This window comes from Oncorhynchus tshawytscha, linkage group LG05 (assembly GCF_018296145.1).
Source record: "Oncorhynchus tshawytscha isolate Ot180627B linkage group LG05, Otsh_v2.0, whole genome shotgun sequence".
Lineage (NCBI taxonomy): Eukaryota > Metazoa > Chordata > Actinopteri > Salmoniformes > Salmonidae > Oncorhynchus > Oncorhynchus tshawytscha.
The window spans coordinates 45708593-45730203 of record NC_056433.1 but is presented as its reverse complement, the minus strand read 5'-3'; the positions used below and the strand labels follow the sequence as shown (position 1 = coordinate 45730203).

Genomic DNA, 21611 nt, shown 5'->3' with positions numbered 1-21611 from the left:
TAGAGAGTGATACGAATAACATGTGTTTCAGTGAGGTTGGCGTCTTAGCGTTTATGGCCATGGTTTATCATCTGTACTGCAGAAAGTGAACATAAATGACAGAAAATATATGTTGTGGTGGCAGCGTCAGAGAAGTACTTGGGTGTAAGATGTGTTACTGCAGAGGAGTTACAAGTTGTGTTGGCTGCCAGCCTGGTGTAGGATCAGATAGGGTCAAGTGGTAGAATAGTGGTGAGGTTTTAATGGGTGTAGGGTTAGATGGTAGGGCAACTCTTCTTCCCTTTTTCATGCCCTTTTTTTCTCTTCCCTTTTGTGTCACAGTGTAACGAATTCACACTCCAGAACAGTAGGTGGAAACACGGGGCTCGATAAGAGAAATAAATGAAAAGGAACGGCCTCAAACTCCAGCACGGTAGGTGGCGTGTATGCACCTTTCTGTTGGTTGCGATCTGCCTATACAAATTTAAAGAAGAAGAACAAGGAAAAAGTGTCAGCAGGCAACAAGGTGTGAACATCATATCCATCACAAAACAAGCAAAAGGGTGAGTTGTAAAAACGAACGTAAAGAAAGCTTTTGGGATTTTGCCAGTGTTTGGGAAGCTACTCTTAAAATGTAGTTTACCAAGCTACCAATGATTTCACACTGGACGAAGTTAAGCTACACTAAAGCGACCCTTAAGAAAATATAGTTTACTCAACTGAAGTTTCTTTAAAAAGGTAGTTGGCTACATCCAAACTACTTTGTGATGAATCATCATATCTAAATCTTCAATGTCATAGACTACAAAATTGCAAAAACAAATCACTTTGGAGTCATATATAGACTACAAAATTGCAACAACAGATCACTTTGGAGTCATATGTTAACAGAATGTGTAATTAAGCCTATGAACACAAAAATGTCAGGTCTGATGCCGACAAAGAAAGCAAATGATTGTCTACCTCACCCATATGTTTTTTATTTTTTGCAAAATAAGTAGTGTGTAGTGTCCAGTAGTTACACCGCTACATCACAAAAAAAGGAATTTATTACTAAAAACACTACCAGGATTTGAATTTAGTTAAACTACCACCAAGGCACTGCAAGATGTAGTTAAATTACTAGTTTAGCTACATGTAACTATACTCCCCAACACTGGATTTACAATTCAAGTTTTTGCTCACTCAGGTCAGGGCTGCCATGTGTAAAATGTGCAACGTAGGCTGTAACAGGCCAAAGCAATTGGGCTAGTTAGTGTAGGACTAGTTGTGATGCTTGTAGAAATGTGTATGCTAAAGGTTCAATGATGAATGCAGTCCAATTCATAGCCTACATTCAGAGAAACATTTCTTTTCAACATTTAGTCATCCGTTCGTTCCTTTCAGGCAGGTTAATAGCCTTAGCCCCATTACCTACAGCTGTTGGTAGTCTTTTATTGAAACTGGACAAAATGTTATGAGAATACCTTTGTCTTTTACTTGATAGAAGGTGACAACAAAGCGAGAAACACACCTTGCTTGCTCTCTGCCTCTGCAAAGCCAAACCTTTGAAGGTGTGCATATTAATTGTAGCCATGACAACACGAAACATATTGATGTTCACTGACACTGGGATGGCAACACTGCGCAGTGAATACCTTAATTGTTATCAGAAATCTAATTCTCAACAAAAAAAGCTAAATATTTAACATGATTTTATTTAATATCATTGTAGGATCTTTTCTTTATTGGCAACTTTTGGTTTTATTAACTTTTTGTGAGATGTAATTTCAAACAAATGTGGCTAAACTACTATTGTAATATTCACGACTAGCCTATAATATATCTCAACAAATTAGAGGGAAAATATGAATACCCCTGGAGAAAATGATTCACTCAATGCCCAGAGGACTTTATACTGAGCCATGGGCAGGTTTGGAACAGGAAGAGAATGAAACTGACCCTCAACAGGTCGTTATGGCAGCTTACTGCTGAAAAACCTGGACAATCGGGCATGCTGCAGGTCATTTAGAATATGCATCTTGGTGGACAATTTCGTAACCAAGATAGATTCTCTTATTGCATGTGTACATCTATTGAATTAGGACCTAATTAGGACCTAAATGGAGATCGTGTACTTACATTTTTTTAAGCCTAACCTTTATTTAACCAGGAAGTCCCATTGAGGTCAGACAACCTCTCTGGATACGACTCAATTCACGTGATATTTATGTGGTATATCGTATTCCTTCGCAATACCTAGATGCTACTGTCTCTATCTTTTGTGTACGTGATTGTTTAACATAGTGATCCATTTATATTCTGTATCGTACTATAACATTTATGAGTCATGACTAATATCTTGTTCTCTTAAACATTTTGTCCCAAATGACACCTTATTCACTATAGTTCCATACAGGCCCCATTGGGCTCTGGTCATGAGACACAGCTTTTGAGTTTTACGGATGCTTTGGATGTGTCAGACTTCTACACCTTTTTTTAAAGGAGTTTTACATTATGTGTAACAACATGTGTGTTAAATGTGTGAAACAACATGTGTGTGACGTGTGGAACACTTGTTCCACATTTTGCAGAACATGAAATGTGAGCATGATGCATTCTAGCTCTGGTCCAGGGCATTAGTACACGTTCCTCCACTAGTGTTCATGAGGTACACTAGTGGTGGAACGAGCACTAACGCCCTGGACCAGAGCTAGATGTTTTCCATCTGTCTTTTCCAATGCCTGGCGTAGTGTTCTAGGACAGCCTGAGATGACTCCAGCTTCTCCATGATAACAACATGGGGACTAGGAAGAACATTGAGGATCGGTCAGGCCGTCCTAACCTCACAGCATTGACCCTCTACGACAAAGCCCGCTGTGCTTAAAGGGTAAATACAGACACTGCATCGTCAACAGCATCTGGTTACTGAAGACCCTGGATAACTCTGTGATCGCTGACGAGGAGAAAACTGGAAACTCAGAGGGATGCATTGAGGACAGGTACTCTACGGTCAACAGGTGGATTGTATCTGTTCTCTACCTCTAAATGTACCTTAATCTCATCATTGTCATTCAGAATGATTTCGAAACTCTTTATGAAGCCAACATAGATACTTCACATGACATTTATAATCATAATGTATCAAATATGTTAAAACAGACCCTTTTCCCCCCACCACCTACATAGCATCGCAAGCTCACTGATCATTTGAGAGGCATCTATGAAGATCTTATAGTCACCGCCTCTGGTACCCCCCGGTATCTATCCGCCATTGCAGCGCTTGTCAAGGGTTAAGTGCCATGTACAGTTATTTTTTTTGGGGGGGTATTTATTTCTCTTTTATGCTGTTTATGAAACCACAAGGAGTAAGGAACAAGGGAGAGGTCAAACAAAAGGGGTCTCTGGTCTATTGTGTTTATTGTTAGAGTGAAATCATGGCTATTTATTCACCTCGTCTCGTGTTGAAATACCTGTTGTGAAGCAAAGTCTATTTGGCTCATTCTGAGATTAGACAGTGCACTAGTCTCCCAAATCAAAATCACAAATACAGTAGATGTATATCTCGACTACATGATTCGAAAGGCAAATGGTGGATTAAGAATGTGATTTAAGGAGGTAGAAAATAGCCTATTATAAAACAAATTGCATGTAAATACTCCTACTTGAACTAGTCTGCTTTTTTATCCACAGTTCGGTAGCAAGAGACGAGACAAAAACATGTACAAACATGTCAGACACAACTGCATAGCAAACCAGTTTGCATACTTCTCCTGTTCATAGGGCTACTAACTGTTTAATGTCCGGATAAGACCTAACTAAACACAAGTATTGTTAAGTATTGCACATAATATCAAAAGATGAGGTGAGTTCGATATAATATTATACAAATGGACGTTCACCAGCTGACAGTCTTGAGAGATAAGAGTAACCTGTAGTGTGGAAATGTACACTGGTCTGGAAGATCATGATGTAACATCAAAGAGAGTAACAAACATTAGTAATCCCAAAACTAGTCCCACATTTGAAAATCCCACATTTTAGAAATGCAAAAGTACAGATTTCCTTGGCAGTTGGGGTCGGGGGATATCCCAGAAATGGCGTTCTCAGGTCTCCCAATGATAAGAGTTAGGCTGTTCCTCAGTACAGAATGGGTGTAAAGGGAACTAGCTATCCTGGTCCTTTCCAAGTGCACATATTGGTAGGGGTGCAGGGCAGCAGGACGGTGTCATTCAGTAACAAGGCAGAAGGGTGCTGGGTGATACCATCTTTCACAGGCCAGAGTGGTGCAAGGCGGCCAGGAGAATGGTACCATTCTATCATAGGTCAAAGGGGCAGCGCTTCCAGGACTGTACCATGTGTGACAGGACAGAGGGGATCAGGATGATACCATTTCGTCACAGGTCAGAAGGGGGCAGGGTGGCTAGGCTGTCTCTGTTCTCCTCTCGGTACTTGCTGCAGGAGTGAAAGGTGGAAGAAAGGCCTGCGATGTCGTTGGAGATATAATGGAGGACTCCCGGTGTGGCCTGGTTGTAGTAGGAGATCTGAGGCAAAATACACAGAGACAATGAGATCAGTGGTCCATAAAGATTTCCACATTCTCAGCTTATAGAATAAGGGTGAATACACAGTGTGAAGAAAAGAAGCACAGTTAGCCTGGTCCTAGATCTATTTGTACTGTCTTGTCAACTACGGTCATTGTCATGTTTGGCATGTGAACGACCAAAGTAGGCTTTACAGCACAAACAGATATTGGACCAGGCTAGCTTTTCGCTGAGTTAACAAAGAACCCCATTGGCCCACCCTGAGTCGGACTCCTCGCAGATACTGAAGCCTGCACAGAGAACTTCTCCCCGGGTGTATTCCTTAGTGGCAGGGCAATCAGGTATGGGTCCCTAAGAGAGACAGAAGAGGCAGATTGTACCATTAAAAACGTGACACGGAAATGAAATCTGGAAGGTGTAGGTGCACTGTGGGATGCAGTCAAGCAACATTTCTGGGTCAGTTAGGGTGCAGTGAGAGAACAAAAAAATAAATGCAGTGCCATTGGACATTCATAAGGATTATGGAAGCATTGGGGAACAGTGACCAAGCAACACCAACAAAAAAGTATACTGGTGATTATGGGAATTAAGTCCCTTTCCCCCCTTACTGACACACGGAGTGGCCACACGGTTGATGGTGTCATTCTCATCTGCCTGGACGATCACATCACATTGTCTACAGTGGACAAAAGGGACAAGTGGAGGTTTCAATCCAAGGATAAAGACTGGTTATGACTACTTGTGACCGTGTTATAACTAGTTGTAAATAACTGTTGTGACCAATGAATGTATATATGAATGGACAAAGCCGTCGATCACGTGACACCATTCATTCCTATGTGAAGCCTCAACAGTGCAATGAAGCTAAATGAAGTCGGTTAAGATAATGTTTCATGGAGAAACTCATTACTCACTGAGTAGCTCAAATTGAAGGCTGCTATTAGCAGGGTGCCAAATTATCCTTAGAGCTCTTGTGTGCCATTTTAGAATGATCTGTTCAAGGACATACATCTGGTGTATTGTTTTTTTACATGAATATTGCCATTTTTCCATTCCCTATAAAGGGGGATCCTGTTTTCTGCAGTACTGTGGTGGGCCTTGAACTTCCGTGGTTTCAATGAGAGGGGCAGTCGTTCTCCCGTGGTTGTGACTAGCTGTGTCTAGTTATGACTTAAAGTAACGCGTTAGAGTAACAGATTAAAGTAACGCGTTAGAGTAACAGATTAAAGTAACGCGTTAGAGTAACAGATTAAAGTAACGCGTTAGAGTAACAGATTAAAGTAACGCGTTAGAGTAACAGATTAAAGTAACGCGTTAGAGTAACAGATTAAAGTAACGCGTTAGAGTAACAGATTAAAGTAACGCGTTAGAGTAACAGATTAAAGTAACGCGTTAGAGTACTCAAATGACCTTGTGGTAAAGAGTAACTTAACGCGTTTAGTTTTTCAATTTAAGTAATGAGTTAATTCAAATAAGCAAATCGTTACTTTGAGATATTATTTCCCTTTTTTCTTTCCCCTAAGGTCATGCTCTTCCTGTTTCTACGAGAACGTTGTGGTGGGAAGCTAGCTAGCAATATGGCAGACACAACAGGCGTGGAAGTATTCACAGTATTTTGAATTGGAAGAAGAAAATAAGAAAAACACATGAAATGCAAACTGCCTTTCAACTGCGAAGAACTTAACTTCAAATATCAAGAAGCACCTTCAGGCCAAGCAAGACTGGTGGAGAAAGACCCACGCCTGCCGATTGCCATTGATGCTGAGGATGATGGTGCTTCTGCTCCAAAACAGCAAAAGCTAGATTTCTGTTTGGCTAAACCTGGAACTTGAAATGGCATGTGTTTGATTATTGTAATTCCTTTGATTGCATGCCATTTGTTTCAATGCATTATGTTTAGGTTTTATCTGACAGAAGGCATTCGTGGTCAGCAGTTTAGTGCGTAGGTTATTTTAATTTTCATGTCAAAATTTAAAGTCAGGCTTGTTGTGACTTAATAGCCTGTATTAAGTGGCTTTAATGTGTATATTTCATTTCATAAAGCTGCCTAAATGTTGGTTTGGATTTATGGACAATATTCCTTTGATTCGTTGGATTCATCAAGATAGAATTTTGTTGTGATGCAGCACTTTTCTTTGCATTCATCATACATTTTGATAGTTTAATATGGAATTTTGTTAGAACACTTGGACATAAGCTATTATTTATACATTTTTATTATTTATACATTGTGTGTGTGTATATATATTTCTCCTCCATCACACATTTGTATGTGGAACAGTTCCATTTCAATATAGGCTACTGAACTATAAAGGTAAAATAATGCAATTTAAAAAATACTTTGTTTATTGCAAAATACACGGTTCAATTTACTAAAACAACTGTAACAACTAGGCTATTAGGAAATATGACCGAGATCTCGGTCTTGAGCTACTCTTTACATGCCGACTAGACCGGGCACACACGTGTGTCCACCATCGCGTGCATGTTGATTTTGTCCATCCACACCAGAAGCGATCTAGACACGCAGGATGAAATATCAAAACGAACTCTGAACCAACTATATTGATTTGGGGACAGGTCGAAACACATGAAACATTAATGGACATTTAGCTAGCTAGCTTGTTGTTGCTAGATAATTTGGAAATTGCTCCCAAGGATGAACCAGACTTGTGGAGATCTACAATTTGTTTTCTGAGGTTTTGGCTGATTTCTTTTAATTTTCCCATGATGTCAAGCAAAAGAAGCACTGAGTTTGAAGGTAGGCCTTGAAATACATCCACAGGTACACCTCCAATTGACTCAAATTATGTCAATTAGCCTATCAGAAGCTTCTAAAGCCATGACATCATTTTCTGGAATTTTACAAGCTGTTTAAAGGCACAGTCAACTTAATGTCTGTAAACTTCTGACCCACTGGAATTGTGATACAGTGAATTATACGTGAAATAGTCTGTCTGTAAACAATTGTTGGAAAAATGACTTGTCATGCACAAAGTACATGTCGTAACCGACTTGCCAAAACTATAGTTTGTTAACAAGAAATTTGTGGAGTGATTGAACCTAAGATTATGTAAACTTCCGACTTCAACTGTACATGTACATATTCCCATTCACCCCTTTAGATTTGTGTGTATTAGGTAGTTGTTGGGGAATTGTTAGATTACTGCAATGATGGAACTAGAAGGACAAGCATTTCGCTACACTCGCATTAACATCTGCTAACCATGTGTATGTGACAAATAAAATTGGATTTGATTTAGATTTAAAGACAGGTGTGCCAAGCTTATAGCGTCATACCCAAGAAGACTCGAGGCTGTAATCGCTGCTTCAACAAAGTACTGAGTAAAGGGTATGAATACTTACGTAAATGTGACAGTTTTTGATTTTTTTTTTATACATTTGCAAAAATGTCTAAAAAACAGTTTTTGCTTTGTCCTTATGGGATATTGTGTGTAGATTGATGAGGGGAAAAAACGATTTAATCATTTTTAGAATAAGACTGTAACGTAATAAAATGTGGAAAAAGTGAAGGGGTCAGAATACTTTTTGAATGCACTGTAAGTGTACATTTATTTTGCAACTCTCCCGCACACAATGCGGCCAGCATGTTAGATGCTTGAGCGGATTGTTCCACTTTGAATCCCTCAAGTGCTAAGTAGACAAGCCATTCTCTACTGGGCGTAACAATGACCAATACGCGCAAGGCATTTTCAGAGGGTTTTCTGTTTTTGGTAACTCAAAAGTAATGTAACGACTAAGAAGTTACTTTCCACAGTAAGTAACGGTGTAACGTAACGACGTACTTTTCATGGCAGTAACATTGTAACCTAACAAGTTACTTTTAAAAGTAACGTTCCCAAACACTGATTATGACTAGCTGGGATTTTGCTGTGACTAGCTCTAACTAGGTACTTGTGTCCGTCTTATGACTAGCTATGACTAGCTCTAACTGTTGTGACTACTTGTATCCGTGTTATGACTAGTGGTGACTGTTGTGGCTACAGTAGTTGTGAATAGATGTGACTGTTACCCACGGGTAATGCCTGTCCACTCATGTCTCCTGCGCAGGTCTGAGAGCAGATGGAAGGCCTGTTCATCGGGGACGTTGACATGAGTCGCTACCTTAAAACAAAGCATTTGGTTCTCCAGAGTGTGCAGACTGACCTGGGAACAGATCAGGAAGGAGGGGGTTAAACCATGGAAATTACTATAGAATCCATATGGGTTTAAACAGAGGCTTGTAGGGTTCTATTTATATACTGCTAGATCATTAAATCATTGACATTTAGTGCAAGTGGAAATGTTATACATAGCTCCTTTAAGAAAGCAGTTGACCTGTTCCACATTGCTTCCATCCAACTTAATCTGAATTCGAAAACACTCACTATGACTGTGTATTTTCAGCTGGCCATCGAAAGTCATAATTGGATTAGCCGGTAGAGAGGAGAGGGGGAGAGTTAGCAGGAAACAAACAATCCTACGAGCTTATTCTAATTTAGTTGAATAACGTTTCTAATGATTAATGCCTTTATGTTTAACTGTTCCACAAACGAGACGTACCTTGTTTTTCCTCAGAGCTCAACATCCATTTGCTCGGAGCAGCCATTATTTTCAGTGCAGACACATTTTTGTAGCTGAGATACAGCTGAGAAAGAAACCGGTTTGGATTCTTCCGTGTAAGTGTGTGTATATGTGTGTGTGCTTTGTCTTACCTAGTTGCTGATGTCCCAGGGTACAGACAGAGGCACCTCCGTTTGTTTGCAGGAGATAATGTACTTCCTGTAAACATATAGTGATCTCATAACAGACGGGATTGCAACTTGAGTTTTCATAAAACTGGTCAAATGGAAAGACACACGGCACAACTATGGTTTAACCCTTACCCTAACTCTAACCATAAACCTAACCCTACCGTAACCATAGCAAGTGGTTGCAACAGTTGATAGTTTGTCGCTAGTGTGAGCATCTGTAGATCATCTATAAGGGACTGTCCAAATGAAGTGTGACCGGGAATAGCACAGTGATGATTTTGCCTCCCCTCTTCCCTCCCCTCCTCACCTGTCCAGTCAGATTTTCTTCCTAGCTATAGCCTTCTTGTAGTGTCTTTCCCCATCCTGAGAATTAATAAAGAAGTGAATTTGGGACCTGGCTTTCACCGTTATGCAAGGAAATTGGATGAGCAGAGGCATTTGTCTCTTGACATTACTGTAATGCCATTTCTCAATCTACATTCTAAAATGGGACATTTGGATCCTGGATGGTGACAGGTTGATAGCCCTTATTTATTCACAATAATCTACAGGTAATGCCTGTAAACAGTTCCATTTGAATTATCAATGCGCATCTACTGTCCCACAGCTGGGCCAGTCAATTCATAAACTTTATCTCCACATGAAAAAAAGCATCTCAACATTATCTCCCCATGCTTCTAGCCTAACATCTGGTTTGCAACAGTGGGGGTTTGTCTAAAACTTGCTTCCTGCCTCTCCGACCTCTGCAATAAATGTTTCAAATTACAAATGTGATTTCCACCTTGCCATAGAGAATGAACATGTCCGGATCAGACAGACCGCTTCTCTGAGCCAGTCGATTTCATGCATCAGCATTCCTTATTATGGATACATCCAAATAAATGGCATTAGAAACAAAAGTAAAACAAATTAATATACACATAGCTTGCTGTCATTTCAGCTGCTCAATGTGATTGTGTTAGCTTTAGTTGTCTAGCTAGCAAAGGAGAAGTGCCAGCCTGCATAGCAACCTTTTTCGCTTAGAATGGACAATGACCGTCCACTTGACCTAGCAATCATGCCAATAGAACGGACGACCAGTCTGCTTGGCTAGCAACCTCAGAAATAGAACAAACAACTGGGTTTTGTCCAGACTATATCGTCTGGTGGAAGGATGAAATAAAAATAATTGACTCATTAAAATAAGATTTAATGAAAGTCGTTAACAATTTGACGTTAATAATTTTTTAAATACAGTTGAAGTCGGAAGTTTTACACCTTAGCCTCCTTGTTCGCACACACTTTTTCAGTTCTGCCCACAAATGTTCTATAGGATTGAGGTCAGGGCTTTGTGATGGCCACTCCAATACCTTGACTTTGTTGTCCTTAAGCCATTTTGCCACAACTTTGGAAGTATGCTTGGAGTCATTGTCCATTTGGGATACCTGTTTGCGACCAAGTTTTAACTTCCTGACTGTCTTGAGATGTTGCTTCAATATATCCACATGATTTTCCTGCCTCATGATGCCATATATTTTGTGAAGTGCACCAGTCCCTCCTGCAGCAAAGCAACCCACAACATGATGCTGCCACCCCTATGCTTCACGGTTGGGATGTTGTTCTTCGGCTTGCAAGCATCCCCCTTTTTCCTCCAAACATAATGATGGTCATTATGGCCAAACAGTTCTATTTTTGTTTCATCAGACCAGAGGACATTTCTCCAAAAAGTATGATCTTTGTCCCCAGTTGCAAACCGTAGTCTGGCTTTTTTTATGGCGGTTTTGGTGCAGTGGCTTCTTCCTTGCTGAGCGGCCTTTCAGGTTATGTCGATATAGGACTCGTTTTACTGTGGATGTAGATACTTTTGTACCCGTTTCCTCCAGCATCTTCACAGGGTCCTTTGCTGTTGTTCTGGGATTGACTTGCATTTTTCACTAAAATATGTTCATCTCTAGGAGACAGAACGCGTCTCCTTCCTGAGCAGTATGACGGCTGCATGGTCCCATGGTGTTTATACTTGCGTAATATTGTTTGTACAGATGAACGTGGTACCTTCAGGCGTTTCGAAATTGCTCCCAAGGATGAACCAGACTTGGAGGTCGACAATTTGTTTCCTGAGGTCTTGGCTGATTTCTTTAGATTTTCCCATGATGTCAAGCAAAGAGGCACTGAGTTTGAAGGTAGGCCTTGAAATACATCCACAGGTACACCTCCAATTGACTCAAATTATGTCAATTAGGCTATCTAAAGGCATGACATAATTTTGTGGAATTTTCCAAGCTGTTTAAAGCCACAGTCAACTTAGTGTATGTAAACTTCTGATCCACTGGAATTGTGACACAGTGAATTATAAGTGAAATAATCTGTCTGTAAACAATTGTTGGAAAAATAACTTGTGTCATGCACAAAGTAGATGTCCTAACCGACTTGCCAAAACTATAGTTTGTTAGCAAGAAATTTGTGGAGTGGTTTAAAAACAAGTTTAAATGACTCCAACCTAAGTGTATGTAAACTTCCGACTTCAACTGTATGTTGCTAACCATTTGATAAAAGCAATAAGGTACTCGACCCATGAGTTATGGTGAATAAGACACTCCTAAGGGTTATTTCCCATAATTATAGCCCTTAGCCGCGTGTTATTCGCTATTCTAAACTGTGTGGTTCGAGCCCTGAATGCTGATTGGCTAACAGCCATGGTATATCAGACCATATACCATGGGTATGACAAAACATGTATTTTTACTGCTCTAATTACATTGGTAACAGGTTTATAATAGCAATAAGGCACCTTGGGGGTTTGTGATATATGGCCAATATACTACGGCTATGTGCTGTGTCCAGCCATTCCGTGTTGCGTTGGCCGTGGTATATTGCCCATATACCAATCCTCCTCAGACCTTATTGCTTCATAATCCACTGGTTCTCGTGCCTTATTGCTTAATTGACCTCCATACACACATACATGCACACTTTCTTGCACGTTCACTACCTCTCTCTCAAACACAGACACGCATACTCGCACCCCCCCCACACACACAAACTGTCTCTCTCCACAGGTACAGTAGCCTGTGCATCAGAGATCATCTGTAGAACTCACCACCAGTTTGGGTCGTATCTGGGGCAACGTGCGTGGCTTTCTGCCTTTGTCCAGCACCTCAAAAGGTCATAAAGGTGCCGTTGATGTGCCGCAACGCACCCTAGTAGGCCTCTGCACACACACCTACCTACCTCCATACTGAAACATAACACACAGAAGCACACACACCGACAAGCAAACACACATTGACAGGTTAAATAGAATGAGACCAGTTTCCCATTTCTTGTTAGTCCAGTAGCTATACTGAACAAAAATATAAATGTAACATGCAGCATTTAACGATTTTACTGAATTACAGTTCATATCAGGAAACCAGTCAATTGAAATAAAAGCATTAGGCCCTAATCTATGGATTTCACATGACTGGGAATACAGATATGCATTTGTTGGTTACAGATTTTTTTTTAAAGAAAATGGGCCTCACAATGGGCCTCAGGATCTCGTTGTGGTATTTCTGTGCATTCAAATTGCCAATCGATAATCGCCTGCCCATATCATAACCCCACCGCCACCATGGGGCACTCTATTCACAATGTTGACATCAGAAAACCGCTCGCCCACACAACGCCATACACATGGTCTGCGGTTGTGATGCCGGTTGCATGTACTCCCAAATTCTCTAAAATGATGTTGGAGGTGGCTCATGGTAGACATATGAACATTCAATTCTCTGTCAACAGCTCTGGTGGACATTCCTGCAGTCAGCATGCCAATTGTACGCTCCCTCAAAACTATAGACATCTGTGGCATTGTGTTAGGTGACAAAACTGCGCATTTTAGAAGCCTATTATTGTCCCCAGCACAAGGTGCACCTATGTAATGATCATGCTCTTTAATCAGCTACTTGATATGCCACATGAAGTTTCTTGACAAAGTAGAATGCTCTAGTGAGCACAGGGATGTAAATAAATACATTTGTGCACACATTTTCTGAGAATTAAGCTTTGTGTGTATCGAACATTTTTGGGATCTTTTATTTCAGCTCATGAAACAGGGGACCAACACATTACATGCTGTATTTATATTTTTGTTCAGTTTTCTTACATGTTTTGTTTACATTTTTGTTCAGTATACTTTTCAGACTAATTCCTTCTCACTTGTTCTTGACGGCATTATTAACAATGGCCTTCAGCACCAGCTGGTCACCAATGTGAGACGGAGCCCGAAAGGGGAACATGTCTATGGTCCTCAGAGTGGGGTGGGCGCTACACAGACGACTGGAGAATGGATGTGTGTGCGAAAGTGGGGAGAAAGAGGGAGAGAGAGAGCGAGAGAGAAAGAGGGGAGAGAGAGGAACAGGGAGGGAGGAAGGGAGGGAGGGAGACTTAATCCATCTCACTTCTTCTACAGGGGCTCAACCCTGTTGTGGCCAATCTACTACAACTACATCCACATTTTGACACAATAAGAAACCTCAGTATCTCCATGAGTTCAGAAAGACGGGCAGGTCACAGATATAATACGACTCAATGGGCTGCGATGGTGGCCACGTTCTCCATCCAGGCCATGATCTGTCCGACCGACGGTGCTGACCTGGTGGTTGGCGTGGGGCGGCAGCACCAGCGCCACGCTCTCTACCTGCGTCCGCTCGGCTGGCACTGGGTCCTTGTACTCCTGGCATACAAGTACATACACACACGCACGAGAGCGCAATGCAACTGCTCTGGACAACAGGCTGTGGCATGGGTGTGACTACCACTGATAAGGGCAGCTATTTTACATTTGAGATAAGAGGGAAATTGGACGTTTAAAGCATTTTGTGACCTTCCTAGTCAGGTCATGTAAGGAAAAACTCCATGCCTTAGTTCCAACGCTTCCTGTTTGTACTGTACCTAGTTGAGCGGTGCTGCTGCTCAGTAGGTCTGTGATGATCTCAGCGGGGATCAGTCTCATCCTCCTCCTCCTCCTCTCTGCCGCGATGCTGTACTCCATCTGCTCTGTCTGCGTCCGCGGAATCACCTGCATCTGCACACGCACACACAGAGTGTTGGTGGGCGGTGTGTGTCCTCCTATTGGAGCATGACATGTTGATATGTCCAACACTGTCAAACTAAGATGGGTGCTTTCTCTCCCTCTTTCTCGCTCTTCAGCCCTCACCTTCCCCGCCTCAGTATGTCGCACCACAAAAGATGGCAAAGGCATTGCACACGTTCCACTGGCAATTACTGAACGGGTCCTCACAGCTCACCGCGATGCCCACCTGAGGGTAGTGCCCACATGGCATCACATCCAGACACCAGGCAGTGTGTCAGATATTATTTTTTTTACAACACATCTATTACTAAGGCTGCATCCCAAATGGCACCCTATATGCCCTATGGCAGTGGTTTCCAGACCTCTTCACTCTGCCCTATGAGCCTTGGTTAAAAGCAGTGCACTATATAGGGAAAGATGCCATTTGGGATGCAGATTAAGTCATTAGTGAAATAAACAGGAGAAGATGCTACTGTATAGAACACATGATCTAGGCCAGTATCATCTATTGTGAAGCAGCATTATGTATGCAAATATTATTTTGCATGCATTATTCATTATATCAAACCAACTATTCCATGGATTCACATTGAAGCAGCTTCAGTAGCAGGTTCATCCTGTCCAGATGTTCCACAGAGAGGTTTAAACGATCGTTTTTACCCACAGCCATGAGGCTTTTTCATGACTGTAATGGGTTAACATTTTTACCAGGTCTTTCTATTGGAAAATGTTGTCTGTTTTCCCCAGAGTAGGATAGTAAACAGCACTTGAATCAGACTGTTATTTTAGGCACACTACGGTTGGTGCATGTGCCTTTGTCTTAATCTGTTCTTTATATAATTTAAAAAAAGCATGTGTTGGTCATTGTTACGTGTTCTGTCATTGTAAGTCATTGATGATGCATGCTGTGATAAAACAATTTCCCAAGTTGGGATTAATAAAGTAATGCTCTATACTCTCTCTCCTTGTACTACACAAAGATTCTAAAAATAAAAAAAAGATGTCCCCACAAACCTCCATACTGGATGTGAAGGCTCTGTTGACTTTTGCTTTGATGTTGACAACCTGTCCGACTCTGCGTGCAAACAGACGGAAGCATTTATATTTATATAATCAACATTGGACAGTGGTTACAGTGTAAACGGAAGAATAGCAGGCCCTCCATTCTGTGGCTGAGCAAAAGCCTAAAAGGCAGTATAAACATACTGAAAAGGTTTGTTTTAGGGAGTGAAAGACTTACCCTATAGTGTGGTCAAAGTGGACGTCATCAACAGAGTTAGTAATACAGGGAGACCCTGCGTGTCTTTCAGCTGTGACAACATAGAAGAACATAACTATTACATACTGGACAGCAGGGGCGCAAACTGTCACTGGGGACGGAGGAGACATGTCCCCTCCACATTCTGAAATTGTATTTTTGTCCCCCCCAGTTTTATCATTGGAATGTGATACAAATCGAGGCAACGGTGTGCTTTAGGGCCATGCGGATGCCTCCGAGCATCAGGTAGGCTGTTTGGAGTGTTTATCCGACTGGATCATTTTTTAAATAATTATTATTATGCCCCCCCCCCCCACTTCTAAAACCAAAGTTTTGCCCCTGCTGGACAGTATAAATCCCCTGTGGGGCTAACACGACTCTATGGCTGTTGATCTAAATCCACGTCTTGGAGGGCTCCAGTCAGTGTCTGCATCCCAAATGGCAACTTAGTCTATATATAGTGGTTTTCTTCCATTTGGTGCCTAATGAACACAACCCAGGTCTAGAGGCACCACTTTCTCTTTAGAGGTCATACTATGAGGTCAGAGGTCATAGCTCACCAGACAGACAGGCTGTGGAGTCCATCCACTTGAGCAGCTGGCCTACACTGACCAGTCTTGATCTAGTGCAGTGGTATTCACACTTTTTCAGCAGAAACCCCATTTTTATACCAGAATTTCTTGCAACCCCACCCACCCCAATGACACAATTTATAAAATGTATATTTTTACATCAACAAAATCTTAAATTCATTACATTTGAATTTATCTTATCAAAATGAAAAGAAACCAATAAATATAGTTAATCAAACCATTTTTCTAATTATTTTTCTCAAAAATGTTTGTATATCGTCCCATACAGTTATATGTACTTTCGCGATCCCACTGCGATTTGGTCACGGATCATAATACAACATGGCATTGACCCCAGGCTCAATTGTTACCCGAGATTTAGTTGTTTGGTGGACGAGATTATATATTATAACGTTTCCTCATCATACAGGTGCTCCTAGAATAGTTTTAAAACACAAACAAGGAATATTGTAGTTGTATCAAGCTCTTTGAATATATTATTTAATTATGCAAAGGTCTTAATAGCACCACATTCATCACGTTCGTGGAAATCCTAATATATCATGACTAGGTATGAGGAAAACAGAACAAAACAGTTTTTTTCCTGTCTGAAAACAATTTGGCTCTCAGCAGGATTTGGCTTTGATCTGTCTAAAACAATGCTCGATGTGAACAAGAGGCAATTCCCACCCTAAACTACTGTGTTTACACAATGGGTCTCATCCAAATTTCAAAAATAACTTCTGAAGGAGTCACATTTCTCAATGAAACAAATAACTAAATAATTTATTGCTGTTTTTTACAGTTCAATTCGCTCAAGCAGCGCAGTAATTTTGGACCAGAGCCACTGCGCCAACAAAAGTTATTGTGCTTCACAAAACAAGATGCTTTACTGGGGAGTAATCTGCAGCTCAGTTTGTCCTCTGACATATGTTTAACACCATTATTTCTTCCTCGAAGAACAGTGAGAAATACTGTATAATATCGTTTTGGATTGGAATCTGTTCCACACATTAGTTCCAAAGAAAAACGGTATTTATGTTCTGGATAAAACAGTCAATTTAAAGACTATGTATCCATCAAGGCTAAGAAGGATAGAATTGTCATAGGGCCATTTGGCATAAAGTTATCAACTGTCTGTTCCAGCTGTCATGGAATGGTTACCTGTCTCGCGCTCACCGGACATGGCGACATAGACATGACCTCCAATAACTGGATTGGTCCCGTTATCAATCTCGTTATTCGATTATCCGGTTATCGTCCCACACTCATGAGATAGGCTATAGGCTATTAGCGTGGTGAAACTACCGAGGGAGTAGAAAACTGTAGGTATATATCCACACAACAAAAAGTCTCAAGTCTGTCTGCAGAGTAATTTGACAGAGCAGACTAAAAACAAAGATTAGGCAATCGCTTATGAAACGTTTTTCATAATTTCCCAAGACACAAAAAATGACTTACCCAAGCTGAAATGATATGCAGACGATCCGGTCACATCTGCTTGAATGACTGTGCACAACAAAACGTAAGTAGAGGCAGTCTCATCGAGAAAAGTCCGCACACCAGACACCACCCCCTCTCTGCCCATTCCTCGGACGCAACAGTGTGGTGTCGCGGCTAAACAGATCACACGCCTCCTGTTGGTAGAGTTGCGTGACCAATTTTATTAAAACTTTTTAAGGTGGAACCTTTAAGATCAATACCACTTTATTGGTCTATTGCACATAGCGGCGGTTCTAGCTTGTATGGCTCCCCTCCTCTCTTCAACGCCCCCTGCCAACAAAAAAAAAAAGCACCATTCTGCACTAACTGTAATTTTTATTCAGACATTTGGAACAACACAAATAATTATAACATTTAAAACACATATACATATATAAAAATATATATTTACAAAAATTAGACTAATAAATATCAAAGATAAGTAATAAAGACAAATATAAACAAATTTGTGTTGATTTGGCACTTGAGCATCAATCCCCCAACACTGTCAACCAAGAGTCAAGACTAAACCAATTCACCTTGGTGGTGTGCATACTGGTTTTATATTATTCTTAACAATTTCGCACAAACCAGAAAAAATGCAACAATAGGTCTGTGAAACTATATATTCACAGTATTATGAATGAATTGTGCTATATTTGGTAGCATTTCATAGTGTGACTGATTTTACTAGTTGCATTAGTACTGTACAAAGTTAGAGATGTGCTATTTGATAGATTCCCCCGCTCCCCCTACCTCGTGCTTCCAGTGGGGAGACCTGAGGTCAACCTACCCCCGCCCCTTCCCCATCTCGCACTTCAGAGTGGGAGACCTTCCCAGGCAGTAACCTGCCTAGCACACAAACTAGAATAAGGGCGCCGACTCCGACAAGGTTAATTGACCCACAGTCCCACACGGTGACATGATATCATTGACGTGACGTGCAAGTGAGCGATAGAAAACCGATCGCCAAATGTCAACAATCCACATTTTTGAAGTGCTTCCCCTTGGCAAGATGCTGCCCTGGGCGGCTGCCCATGTTGCCTATACCTAAATCCGCCACTGATTGCACACAAGGTCCAACCGAAATTTGACTTCCGCTTTTAACTCAACCCCTCCGAAAGACACACATACATACATACATACATACATACATACATACATACATACATACATACATACATACATACATACATACATACATACATACATACATACATACATACATACATACATACATACATACATACATACATACATACATACATGCATACATACATACACATACTATATAATGCTCTCGCATTTATTGGAAAAAGTCCATGAAAGGCATGACCCAGCGCCCCTGCGGAAATAGAGAAGGTACATTGCCACCTGTGCCATAGGTCCAGACCTATTGGCAGTGTCCAAGGTAGGTAACAATATTCCTCCACTCTCCTGAAGTGTTCCATATACAAACCCCAATGTGAACAGGGGACACTTCCATCAAAAGCCTTAGGCCTAGGCCCTATTTAAATGTACGTTTCAGCCATTTAGCAGATGCTCTCATCCAGAGCGATTTACAGGGGCAATTAGGGTTAAGTGCCTTGCTCAAGGGAACATAGACTGTTTTTTCACAAAGTCGTCTCGGTGATTCAAACCAGCAACCGAAAGGTTGCTGGCCTACTAACGACAATGTAGCGAAAAGAGAGAAAACAACCAAAATGGGGGCTTCAAATCAAATCAAAGTGTATTTGTCACGTGCGCCGAATACGACAGGTGTAGTAGACCTTACAGTGAAATGCTTACTTACAGGCTCTAACCAATAGTGCAAAAAAGGTGTTAGGTGAACAATAGATAAGTAAAGAAATTTAAAAAACTGTGAAAAGACAGGCTATATACAGACACCGACACCGGTTAGTCAGGCACACCGGTTAATCCAGATCCAATGACCCTGCACTGAACGAGCGAACGATCAACTGTGCCATAGGGGTTCAGACCTCTTGAGCTAGGCTGTGGTAGCATAGGCACACATGAATCATGCTTTTTTATTGGTTTAGTCTGTTTGGGAGGAAATTAGGCCCTATACATAAAAATAAAAAAAATGAAACGTGGATATATCACTTTAATTACACAGAAAGTAAATTAATTTTAGTTATTTGAGTTATTTGTGTCAATAGATATGCAATATAACTCATTTTATAAACTGGGTGGTTCCAGCCCTGAATGCTGATTGTCTAAAAGCAGTGGTAAATCAGACCATCAGACCACATGCCACGTGTATGACAAAACATTACTTTTTACTGTTGGCTGTATCCAGGCACTCCGCGTTGCGTCATACATCAGAACAGCCCTTAGTTGCGTCATACATCAGAACAGCCCTTAGTTGCGTCATACATCAGAACAGCCCTTAGTTGCGTCGTGCATCAGAACAGCCCTTAGTTGCGTCGTGCATCAGAACAGCCCTTAGCTGTGCTATATTGGCCATATACCACACCCCCTCGTGCCTCATTGCTTAAATAGTCTATAGTTGTTAGAAGGTTATAAGTTACAGGTTACATTGTTTTATAGGTAATATTTACTGTAGGCCTAAAGCCATGTTCTTCATTGCAGAGTGAAACGAGCGCCGCACTATGGCAGGTTTGTCCTGTCACATTTTACCCCTATGAGTAATAGTCTACTGTCGGTTTCAAGTTCCCCCTATAAACCAACTGTGACCAGATAGACAGAATCCTGTGGGTTCTCATAGTGGAACATCGACTGCTTAGTTGAAATTCATTATCATATCTATTTGATTTACATAACGCCAGGTAGGATGATACATGTATGTACAACTGAAAAATGTTTTTCAGCGACCTAGTTTGAGTCAAATCGGATTTAAACAAAATGAGAAGACATTAATACATTCTTAAATCATGTTGGGAAAATTATCAACTGCATATTAGCCTACAGTAGGCTATAATTTGCAAAATTCCCAATAGCAGAAGGCTAATGACAACACAAACGGTAGAAATGTGATAACAGGACATTCTAATTGCAACATTTGTGAAAGAGCGTGTAGAACAGTCAGCGGTTTTAAGGAACCCGTGAACTGATTCCATATCAACAACCAATAAGGTCTCTTTTTACTTTGAGTGTCCTTAAAGGGGAAGATGCTGTTACTTCAGTTCAGATAAAGCCGAGTCTCTTGAATGGTCAATTATACATATTAGACTAGATGGAAACAGGTGGTAGCCTAGGCCTACGATAAAAAAACACAATTTAATAACCTATTTATTAAATTAAGGGAATAAAACCTTTGTATTTCACAATAGTCTATGGTTATGCTATTTTAACCATGGAAATGGAACAGGATATGGGTAAAAATACATAATGTGTTTTATTTGCTTATGTCCTATGGATAAGGTATACTGTGGATAAGGCTATAATAATAACTGACAATTTAATAAGTCATCATAGAGAGGGCTGAAACTGGAGTGTGCTGGTATCTAATGATTGTTGAAATGCTGAAATAATCGTCTAGAGATGATACCTCTCAATGTTGAAGATAGCTTGCCTTTTATTCTAACATTGCATGACAATAAACATTGAGATATGTAAAGTAGATTGCCTACTGTAACAACCACCTCCAATTGGCAACAAAAGGCATGACATAACTTTAGGGCAGGACTAGATGGAAGTACTGTACGCTCATTGGTGAAAAATAATCGCCAGTCAATTTAGCCCCATCCCTTCCCATTGACCAGGCTCGGTTGAGAAGTGCGGTTGGAGTGTGAGAGGGTCGCGGCCGAGGCTGACTGATGGTCTGACAGATGAAATAGCGAAAATACAGAAAGAGAAGACGGGCGTCCTCCTCCCTCAGAAAACAATGTTCCCTAAAGGCAAAGTGTCCGCTGTACCGTCGGATGGCCAAGCACGGGAAAAGTAAGTTTTAACCTATGTCTTACCTAATGCAAATTGTTTCCCTCCTCGGGTGTGTGGTTTGCTGGACAGCTGAATTAAAGGAGCGAATTT

The 21611-nt window shown here is 40.9% G+C and overlaps 2 protein-coding genes and 1 long non-coding RNA gene across 24 annotated transcripts in view; 2 read left to right on the top strand and 1 right to left on the bottom strand.

The window, feature by feature from the left end:
* Window positions 1-474: 474 nt before the first annotated feature.
* LOC112250651 lies at window positions 475-7147 on the top strand. The gene is made up of 3 exons (XR_002953561.2): window positions 475-542; window positions 2712-2960; window positions 6026-7147. It is a non-coding gene; the product is annotated as an uncharacterized LOC112250651 (long non-coding RNA).
* On the bottom strand, window positions 3362-17844 carry LOC112250649 (acyl-coenzyme A thioesterase 11). 17 transcript variants are annotated; one of them, XR_006083430.1, is made up of 10 exons: window positions 15547-15616; window positions 15321-15381; window positions 14430-14532; window positions 14165-14297; window positions 12333-12470; window positions 8891-9284; window positions 8540-8669; window positions 5115-5178; window positions 4762-4853; window positions 3362-4502 (listed from the first exon to the last, which is right to left on the bottom strand). XR_006083430.1 is itself a non-coding variant. In XM_042321970.1 (9 exons), exons 1-6 carry the CDS (start codon window positions 17722-17724, stop codon window positions 8624-8626), a joined length of 504 nt encoding a protein of 167 aa, XP_042177904.1. In that variant the 5' UTR covers window positions 17725-17840; the 3' UTR covers window positions 3362-4502; window positions 4762-4853; window positions 5111-5178; window positions 8536-8623. The 17 variants fall into 17 exon arrangements, 10 of the variants coding, with proteins under 10 accessions (XP_042177904.1, XP_042177903.1, XP_024276748.1 ...); XR_002953560.2 differs by lacking the exon at window positions 5115-5178 and having other exon boundaries at window positions 8891-8909; window positions 9218-9284; XR_006083429.1 differs by having other exon boundaries at window positions 8540-9284.
* A 3484-nt stretch (window positions 17845-21328) lies between these two features.
* The window catches only part of LOC112250648 (single-stranded DNA-binding protein 3), a 31881-nt gene continuing 31598 nt past the window's right edge, over window positions 21329-21611 (top strand). For 4 of the 6 annotated variants that reach the window (XM_024420973.2, XM_024420972.2, XM_024420971.2 and 1 more), the window contains exon 1: window positions 21330-21521. In XM_024420973.2, coding sequence (XP_024276741.1) covers window positions 21466-21521 — 56 coding nt within the window. In that variant the 5' untranslated portion in view covers window positions 21330-21465. Of the gene's footprint in view, window positions 21522-21611 lie in introns of all 6 variants that reach the window. The other 2 variants (XM_024420974.2, XM_024420970.2) reach the window with 1 other exon arrangement.

Excerpts from the sequence above, each read along its gene's own strand:
- LOC112250649 (XM_024420975.2), bottom strand. The coding sequence starts at position 17,724 with ATGGGCAGAGAGGGGGTGGTGTCTGGTGTGCGGACTTTTCTCGATGAG. Across the intron at positions 15,617-17,597 it reads TGCATATCATTTCAGCTTGG|CTGAAAGACACGCAGGGTCT; the intron begins GTAAGTCATTTT and ends ATGTTGTCACAG. Across the intron at positions 15,382-15,546 it reads CACTTTGACCACACTATAGG|AGTCGGACAGGTTGTCAACA; the intron begins GTAAGTCTTTCA and ends GTTTGCACGCAG.